The sequence below is a fragment of the Temnothorax curvispinosus genome, unplaced genomic scaffold (assembly GCF_003070985.1).
Source record: "Temnothorax curvispinosus isolate PA1 unplaced genomic scaffold, ASM307098v1 QBEX01004244.1, whole genome shotgun sequence".
Taxonomy (NCBI): domain Eukaryota; kingdom Metazoa; phylum Arthropoda; class Insecta; order Hymenoptera; family Formicidae; genus Temnothorax; species Temnothorax curvispinosus.
This window is the reverse complement of record NW_020214024.1, coordinates 277279-287667: the sequence shown is the minus strand read 5'-3', so window position 1 is coordinate 287667 and position 10389 is coordinate 277279. Positions and strand designations below refer to the sequence as shown.

General features: G+C 38.1%; 1 protein-coding gene across 4 annotated transcripts; it reads left to right on the top strand.

Moving 5' to 3' along the window:
* Nucleotides 1-8203, top strand: LOC112453291 (serine/threonine-protein kinase GG21441). 4 transcript variants are annotated; one of them, XM_025013937.1, is made up of 6 exons: nt 1-423; nt 1585-2631; nt 2903-3080; nt 3207-3500; nt 3770-4012; nt 4691-8203. In XM_025013937.1, the coding sequence occupies exons 2-6, from the start codon at nt 1586-1588 to the stop codon at nt 6299-6301; spliced, it is 3372 nt and encodes a 1123-aa protein (XP_024869705.1). In that variant the 5' UTR covers nt 1-423; nt 1585; the 3' UTR covers nt 6302-8203. The 4 variants fall into 4 exon arrangements, with proteins under 4 accessions (XP_024869705.1, XP_024869708.1, XP_024869706.1 ...); XM_025013940.1 differs by having other exon boundaries at nt 3-423; nt 4694-8203; XM_025013938.1 differs by lacking the exon at nt 1-423 and adding an exon at nt 475-595.
* Nucleotides 8204-10389: the final 2186 nt, after the last annotated feature.

Here is a 10389-nt window from a genome sequence, read left to right as displayed (position 1 = left end):
TTAAGAATACTTTAGCGATTCTCCGGCGTTGAAAATAAAAGTTACCGAATCCTGTAAGGAACTGCAATTCATGTAATAAACTTTTCAAGTTGTAACAGGTTACAAAATTGAATGTTGAATTTAGTTTGCAGGCTTTGCAGCGCGCATGCGCGAGTAAAAGCGGTACCCTGGTGACAGTACTCTGAAGTGCTACTGCACTGCCTAGTGCCTAGTGTTTGCGGTCGCCGGAGCGCTGCGAAAATGTCAGCTCGCTGGTAGTGAATTGGTAAATTGGTAATCAGTGGTGATCATTGGTGATTCACGCTCGGCTTGTCTCGCGCGCGCGTCAAACGACTGGGGCTGGACGGCTGTACGCTGCACGTCCCGTGTCCCGTGCCACCGAGACGAAGACGATCGACCACGTTCTGCTCGGATTGCGAGCAGGTGAGTGACAGCGTGGATACACGTACACGCGTGTACCGTACCGGGTTGACCGCCGCGCCGCGCCGCGCCGACCGGGCGGATCGTCATATTCGTTATTCCGTTATTCGTCGACGACGGCTGACGGCTGACGGCGGACCGCGGACGGCGCCCGTTAACGGGCGAGTGAGAGCAGGTTAAGTGCATTCGCACCACAGCCACGCAGCATCCTATATCCCCGTCCATAGTCCATACCTGTCCTCGTGCTAGTCGTGCTCTGATATCAGTCCCGATTCCCGAACAACTAGGCGTAAATTAGTGTCTCAAGCGTCTGGCGTGCTGTTCGCGGCAGCTGGTAGCTGGTAGCGGTTTCACGATCGCCAAATGGAATTCCCGTTCCCGCACTTCCCGCTGCACCTGTCAAGTACACTTTCTAAAGCGTGACTCATGCTATTGCTGATGAGGGGGTAAAAAAGGCTGGAATGCCATTCCGGGGGACTGTCTAATTTATCAGCAGCGCGAGCTCGCGATAATCTCCAGGTGACTTTATATTTGTAGTGGGATGTGGTGGGATGGCAGATAAGAGGGCCTGGCTTGGTTTATAATTTCGTTACATTACAACACGTCTGTAACTGTAAAGTTAGACTGAAAGATAATAAATTATTAAAGGATAATATATTTGTGCATTTCCCTTTCGAATGCGTCACTCTACGCAACTATTAAAATTTTATTTAGGTAATTTTAGTCATTAGCCAGTAATTGATTATATATTAATTATGTATTACATGTGTATACACTAAACCATGTTAAAAACAAATTATATTGGAAAATGTTAGATTATAATCACGTACTTATCGAAACAATAACATTTTCAATATTCCTCCGACAAATTCATTTTCTTACTCTGAACGTATTGTTATGTGACAATTACCTTTGCTTTCTGTTAATTATATATAAGGTATAAATTATATTAGGAACATGCCAACGCACATACGTATGTTGAAAGACTAATTATATATAACAGGTGTAAAATCTATTAGGAACATGTTACAATATGTGAAAGACATTAGACGATAGTTTTAATAAAATAAGAGTAGCTAGGACTTTTAATTGTCACATGTCATTGAAAAATATCAACTAACACTTGTATGTATTGTTTCATTGATAAGAGTAATACTCCTCTAGGATGATGGAGGAACCACTGAGCCAAGGTGCCTCGCCGTCCAGCGGTGGCAACCTTTCGGTGGGTGGTGCCAGTGAACTCAATTCGACCACCATAGTCAGTCTAGATGAGAGGATATTGGATATCACATCGCGACACAGCTTAAATGTCCTTAGAACACCTCCGACCAAAAAAGCCAAGAGAGTTCGATTCTTCCGCAATGGAGATAAATATTATACAGGTGTGGTAATGGCAGTGACACCTGAAAGATATCGCAGCTTCGATAGTCTCGCGTCCGATCTGACTCGTGCCCTGGTTTCGAGTGTTACCCTGCCGAATGGGGTGCGAACGATATATACCATGGATGGTCACAAGGTACAGAGCGTCAGCGACCTAGAGGACGGCAAGTGCTACGTGGTGTCTGGCCAGGGTGAAATCTTTAAAAAGGTTGAATATTCAGCGTCCAAGGTCCGTCGGGGGAGCTCGCTGTCTGGGCTGCCACAGTCGCCGGCAGCTAGCAGTGGTGGCGGTGGTACCGGTAGGCAGACCAGCGCCATTCCGTTGTGCGTGAAAGCGCGCATCGTGACGCTGATCCGCCACGGTACCAAGCCACGTAAGGTCGTGCGGTTATTGTTGAATAAACGCAACGCGCCGAGTCTCGAGCACGCGATGGAAGCGATTACGGAGGCGGTAAAACTCGATACTGGGGCGGTGAGGAAGGTGTACACGTTGTCAGGTCAGCAAGTGACCTTGCTCGAGCAATTCTTTGAGAATGATGACATCTTCGTGGCTTACGGCCCGGAGAAGTCCGTACAGGAAGATTTTGAGCTGGACTTCGAGGAGAGTAAGAGTGTTCAGAGTTTCCGCCGATGTCCGTGGAGTTCCAAGCGACAGAGCGGCCCGATGCCGCGGATGCCGAGAAAGTCTGGCAAGAAGACGCTTACCACGCCGCAAGTCAGGACTCCCAGTCCGTCATCTTTGATACTGCCACAGCCTCTGAGATTGCATTACACCGTAGGACACATAATTGGAGACGGAAACTTTGCCGTCGTTAGGCATTGCACTCACAAGTAAGTATTACAAAGCACAAAGGACTTTTAAATAGAAATTTTATATGAATTATGAAAACATCAAAACTATAGTTTTGAAGATCAGAAGATGTTATTTTATAGAAGATAATTGTACGATATGTACAAAAAATAATAGTAAAGTTTTATATATAAAAAAAATATAATTAACACGCAAAATGTAATGCAATATTGTAATTTATTTAGCCAGAGATGGCCTTTAGTTTATTTGTTCAAAAAATCTAATACGAAACATTAAAATTTAATATTTTAGATCTAGCGGAGCTGAATACGCTATGAAAATTGTGGATAAGTACAAGTGTCAAGGAAAGGAGACAATGCTAGCCAGCGAGGTAGCGATACTAAGACAAGTTTGCCATCCCAATATAATCAGTTTGATTGCGGAACAAGATACTGCCGATCAGCTATTTTTAGTTATGGAACTAGTTAAGGTACGCCATCGAAATTGAAAGAAACGTAATAGTGCTGAAAACAAATCAAAACGATACATTTGTAATTTAATTTATAATGTAAAATTTAATTGCAAAGATGTAGTAATTGAAACGATATTTTTTCAGGGTGGAGATTTATTCGATGCAATCGCAGTAGCGACGAAATTCTCCGAGGCAGAAGCGAGTGTGATGATTAGTCACTTGACTTCCGCCTTGGCTTACTTACATTCGCATCATATCGTACATCGCGACGTTAAGCCGGAGAATCTTTTAGTTGAGATGGATGGCAGTCACGTTAGGTGCTTGAAACTAGGTGATTTTGGACTCGCGCAGGTAGTGCGAGAACCTTTATACACAGTCTGTGGTACACCTACTTACGTGGCACCGGAAATTCTCGCCGAAACCGGATATGGTTTAAAGGTATATTGATTTATTATAGCGAATTTAGCAATTAAGCAATTTAGCAATTAAGTATAGCAAGTAAAGTTATTATAAAAATTAATTGGTTGGAACACATTTCTCATATGTACTTTTAAAGAAAATATATTTTTAAAGGCAAAAATATAAGAATTTTTAATATTAATCTATAAAGACATGAAAAATATATTTAGATTATATATAAATATCTGTCTTTTTTAAAAAAATATTTTTGTCAACTCTTATGTATATATAAATATATTGTTTTTTAGATTGATGTATGGGCGGCCGGAGTAATTCTGTATATTCTCTTGTGCGGCTTTCCACCATTCGTATCGTTAGATAACGAACAGGAAGAATTATTTGAGCGTATTCTGAGCGGTCAATATGAATTTACATCGCCGTATTGGGATACGATATCGGATTCCGCAAAGCAGCTCATCTCGAACATGTTGCAGGCACAGCCAGAACTTCGCTTCAGCGCGGAGGACGTGTTAGATCATCCGTGGCTCGCGGTAACTATCACTGACATACGACATTGTTATTGTACCTCACAAGTTAGAGAAATCACCGCGTTGCCGCACCAGCATGGCTTAAAACCCCTTTCTCACTCACAGTAACCGAAGATGAATTTATCAGGTGGTTCTCGGCTACACGACACATTCGCTATTGCATTTATTATTTTGGGCACGATTCCTTCAGCTCCCTTCAGTTCGTCACGCCACACTACACTGGAAAAGAGTTCAGAGCGGGTTTATAAATGTAACATTTGGAATTTCAACAATAAGTTTTGTCAACGAAATCGTCTCGAGTTTTGAATTTATTTAATTTTATTATTACTTAATCCATAAAGAATTTTATATTTATATAGTTTCGGGAAAAGAATCAAAAACATGAACAGCTCTAGACCTAGACTATAGCATTTATTTTATAAATTACAAAAAAAGATTACGTATTATAAATATTCTTCTATAAATGTAATTTAGTTAAAAAATAATAATTCGTTATGATTCTTTACTTTATACGCTGAACAAAATTTCCATGTTATGAGCGTGGTGTGATCAGAAACCTACTTGCCTCCTTCACGCTTTGTCGGCTTTATTTCGAACACAAGACTAAGAAAGCTTTTGTAGTGGTTTGCTGTATCTGTAGCAGTGCTTTTTCTTTTCTTTTGTCCCGCCTCTGTATATCAGCAGAGCTTTCTAGGAGGCGAGCAGACCACAACAGCAACTGCTGCCGACGCACCGGCGGAGCAATACTGGAATCAGCAGCGTAAGCCGATAAGATTGGCTACCTTTGAGTTCGACTTCAAGAAGCAGCGCAGTCAACGACAGGATGACGATACCAGAACAAGAGCTGAGTGGAAAAATGATATTGATCGTTGCGACGCACCGGAGTTCATCAATACCCAGAGAAAATCGGATGAGCGAAATCATGATGAAATTGATTTTGCCAACGGCAATAGCAACGAAAACGATTTAATGTTTCTTAGTTCCGACTGTCTGAAAGACATCAATAGTCTGAGCCGATCAATGCACGATTTAATAGATAATCTAAACTATAACAGAAGGCCGCGACGTCGTCTTGAATCGCAAAGCGCTACTTCGTCGCTTAACAGCATTCCAGAGAATTTAAATACGTGCAATTGTCGCAGCAATTCACCGGTTTATTGCAGCAAAATCGCCGAGAAGATAGTCACGGATTCTAGGAATCATCGAGGCGATCAGAAAAATGGAAACTCGGTAAAAGAGCCAAAATATTTTCACTCAAATTGTGAAACGCCGAAGTCGGCGAATAAATCCATCGTCAAGAATCGGCAAAATACATGTAACCAAAAGAACTTGTACGAGATGAGTCGTGAAAGCAGATTCGACAGCGATGACTTTCGCAACAGCAACGCGACTGCGTCGACATCGAGTGACAGTCTGACAGGCGATAGTTCGACCGGCAATGACATCGAGACTTCTGACAGCTTTGTAAACATTCAATTCGCGCGATTGGCACGTGGCCCAAAATCGAGCTCGACGCAAAGCATGGAATCGACTGATAGTTTCGAGAATGTGAGTTTTCGGTACACGAACCGGAACAACTGTCTCAAGGATCATTCATCGCAGATATCTTCCAAGCTCACGAATAATCAGGATCAGAATACGTCTGCTACGAAGATACTGCAAACCCGAATAGCTGTGCTGAATACATTAAGATCACCTAAATCGAACAATCAGCTCGACAAAAAGAACTGCAATAGTCCGTTTAGTAGGGTTCAAGAAATGGGTAAATGCGGAAAGAACGAGCCAGTGAAGCTACGACAGGAAAGATACATTAATAGGAAGAGTCAGATAGATCCCAGAAATGCCAAGAGCAAGAGATACAGTTGCTTTTCTTCATGCGCAACGAAGAGATCGCCTGAGGAAGTCGGCGGCAGCGGCGGCGGCAGCGGTGATAAAGTCACAACGCGGAAGTTTAGCTCGACGGATGAATTACGCGACGAAACGAGACAGAAGTCGACAACGCGGACAAAACGGTTTAGCTTGTATTATACACCGCAGCCGTTGAGGAAGACATACGAGAGTGAAGCGAAGACCGGGAGGATCACGTACAAGTCGACGGGTCGCACTCAGCGATCTGAGGTGAACAAGGGAAGGGACGAAGAGGAGGTGGAAAAAGTAGAGAGGGTGGAAAAAGTAGATAGGAGCCGAAGATCAGTGATCGACGCCTCGACGATTGCTAGCAGGGGCAAATCCAACAGGCAAAATGTTCACGTGAAAACAAGCGGCGTACTGAACACGACCAGGACGAAGTGATAACGAGTAGCGTAGAGTCGAGGTGATTCGCCAAAGGTGTGTGGACGCTGACTTACGACTAGTTCGCGCCAGAGCGACGAAATCCAAAGTTCAAACGCTTTAAAAATGGGGCAATTGTGGTATTGGTATTGTTTAAAGTCATTAAGTTGATTGACACTCTTGCGTAGCGATTGAAAAAGCGAGCTTCATCGAAGTTGAGAACTATTTTCTTAATGACTGTGTACACGCGAGAAAAGTTTCGCGTCGCTTTAAATTTTATTAAATTGAAATTACGAAGGGCTAAATAGAATGACACTAAACATTTTGCGATGGTAGAAACGATCTCATAATCCTTAGATTTTGAACTTTCAGATTTAGATTGACAGTAGTGACAGTGTTAACGAAAAGCTACAATAATCGATAATTTCTATTTTTTTCTGAAAGTTTTCAGGTCATTAATTACAATAAAAATAAAAAATGAAATATAAAACGATGGGTTAGAAAGTTATAATATTTCTTTAAGGCATTTTACCGACAAAGTAGTATTGGGAAATAATTGTACAGGTGTTAAAAAGTGCAGTTATAATACTTTTCATTGATGCCATTCAGAAAGAGATCCTCGAATCTTGTAGATAATTCAACACAGAATAGTGTGAAATGGTGTAAAACTTTTTTTTAAATTTACGTATATTTCCATACAATTTTTAATACAGTTGAAGATTGAATAGCTGAAAAAGACCAAAGACAGATATATAATCGCAAAGTGTGCAAAAGATTTTTTTAAAGAATAAAACTGGATTTAAATTCATATCTGCAAAAATTAATTACTTACCAGTATTAACTTCTAGAGTTAATCTGGAGGACTTGTTAGTTATTAAAATCCCGGCTGCAATTCGTCCTTTTTTTAGATATTATCCTTTTAGTTAGAGTAAGAATAATATATAATTAATCTTGCGTGATAGAGAGTGCTAATCGATGATGACGTAACCAGTCCTTAATCGTCCGGGAGGATGACTATGTCAACAGCACTGAGATAGTAGTAGATCGATAGCGAATGATGACGATGACGGAGATTGAAGCGGGCGAGTTTGGAATTAAGAACAAAACATGCCAAATGCATTTAAGTAGGTTATTTTATATCGGATGTCTATGTAAGTCTAGTTATAGATAAAACGCAAATAGACAGAGTATTCAATCAACCCTTTCGGTTCCATGACGCGAAAAAGGCTTTAACATATATGTGTTAACGTAAAAATTAATTTTAGCGACTTTTAGCTTATTTATATATTGATATTTGAACGTCTCTTTTAAACTAAAGGAAATTTGTTTTAAGAAAAAATACGATTTTAAGGTAAAAGTTACACCGAGTAGTTTCTCGAAGAGTGCAATGTATGATCGAAAGGGTTAAGGTAAAAAATAATAACTAGGAGGATAAAGCTTCATTTTCGAGCGATTAGTGATTAACGATTAGCGATTAGCGATTAGCGATTAGCAATTGGTATTTAATAGCGTAAGAATTTTCGCAACGGAAGACAAAGGGCGACGAATTGGGCGATTTTGGGATGCTGGATAAGCGTAGTGGACATTGAATTTATTCAAGGAAAAGCGAGAAGATAATTATTTTTGTAAAGGAACCGCGTCGTATTAGCAATAAGATATGACACTGGAAAATTGACGAACGAGTGCATGCGCTGCAGAAAAAGAAAGATGACTATTATTAAAATTATTTTTGTAGGTGTTGATAAAGTGAAGGCAAGAATTGACAGTGTCGTCTTTATCAAAATGGAAAATCAGGAAAATATTCTTTCACATAACTGATTTTATCAAATGAGTAAAGAATGTTGAAAGAGGACGTTTTTTGCAAAAAAAAACAAAAAATTATTTTTATAATAAGTCAGTTTCAACTGTATGCAATTATTTATTTAAAATTACTTATTTTAAACGAAGGAGAGAAAGAGAGAGAGAGAGAGAGAGAGAGAGAGAGAGAGAGAGAGAGAGAGATTGCCTTTTTACGTTATATTTTTTAAATTGTGGGATATATACTTATGGAATTTTCCGTTTTGATTCTACATTGAAGTAATTAAGGACACAAAAGTATCTTTTAATTTAAAACAATATTGGAATTTTTATATAAATATACATATATAAAGTAGAAAATATATGCATATGTAAAATTTGCAACTTTTGGAACCCGGAAATTTAAAAAATAACGAAAGGGTGAGGTTTTTGAGATTTGATCAAGTCTTGACTCAACTTTATCAATTGTGAAAATTATCAGAATCATAACATCGCACTCTTTGTCGCTCGATCATTGCCAATTTGTGGTCTCACTTTTGCTGCAGCGATTCCCGACGATTTTTGTATCGCGCTCGTGTGACGTCTATCGACAAATTCGTGTACATAATTGTAATGACGTGTGTGTAAGGCTTGATTACTCGTAAAATGATAAAAATAATGTCGTTACTGTGATTCGTTCGCTCGTCATTCATTTATTCGCGTTTTCTAGCGCGGAATCCCGACTTTTAGAACTTTGTTAATAAACGGTAATAATTACTTTTTTTTGTTTTTTGTTCTTGTTTTGTTGTATTGTTCTTAATATCTTAATAAGCATGTCGATCTGCGCGCAATTTATGATAGTTCATAGGTTTTAAACGTGATTTACGCCAAAAATTAAAGATGCATATATTGCGACTTTAACTATTTATATTATATATTATTATTATATTATATTATACATATATATACATATATTAGAGATATGATATTCGTATAAAAGCAAATCTCTTATCATGCAACTCTATTCTCCAAATTTGTATACTAACTATATCTGTTTAGTTGGCGATTTGCAGGAATAGAATTAAAAGAAAGCTAGCTACAACACCTCACGCCAGTGTGTCTTGCAATGTTAATTTCATGTTTATTTTCCCAAAATACGCATTGTACAAATATGATTAATAAAACAATCTAACAACTTCTGAAATTATTGATAAAATATGTTCCGCTGAGTTCCGATTAAGGACATGATTAAAATCGGAAAATAGCGAAACGTATTTAAATTTGACATAAAATATAATTCATATGTATTAATAATATTAATAATATTATTAATATTAGTTGAGTACGTGCGTGTAAAATTTTGTTGATTATAATTTTCAATAGAATTTAATCTGAATTATTTAATATTTTGATTTGCCAGGTTTACACAATTACGCGAGTTTTATCTTTGCACTTTTTTTCTACCTATATTAGGGAGCGAATAAATTGCAACATGTAGGTATTTCTTGTGCAATTGATTAATACATCGGTGTTGACGCGATGTTTGACGGCACTACGGGTTTCTATTTTATTACTATTTCAGTTATTTGAGATTATTAAGCAACACACATCATTATCATAAATGCACCCGCAACTATTTAATGTACTGCCACAAAACTTACACTTATATTGAAAAATATAATTACGAAATTTCATGGTTACTGCAACTCGGAGTCTCTATTTCATTTCCATGCTAATGCTCACCTGAAACCATCAAGATAAATATTAACGATAATAATGAAATATTCGCACGTGTTATTTCCTATTTTATCTATTTATTTAAAATCAAAGACAATTGATTCAGTTTTATTCATCAGTCATACACATGCTCGTGAAATTAAAATTGAATTAAAATTACATAATTTAAAACGTTATTTTGATTATTATAATCGATGCGCTAATCAAATTGAAGTAGACGACTATAACAGTTTCTTCTTGACACTATAATATTTTATTATAACATTCTTTTATCTTCTTTATTAATTGTGACATTAATATTAAAGTATAAATTATTACATTATTATTATATTAACACGTTTGAAATTACGTTTGTATCAAAATGCAGTAATATACTAGTCAGATATAGTACTAAATACTATTAGCATCGACGTATAAATCGTATTAAAATATATATGTGATAACATTTTTATTCACGTTTTATTACGTTGAAATTTGCGGCAGTTTTATTGCGATTGTCGGCAGTTGGACGTGTTTTCGTAAGCGCGAACAGCACGTTTTTTGTTTATTTTGAACTTGAACACAGCGGTAATCTTGTGGCTTCCCCCTCCCCCTCC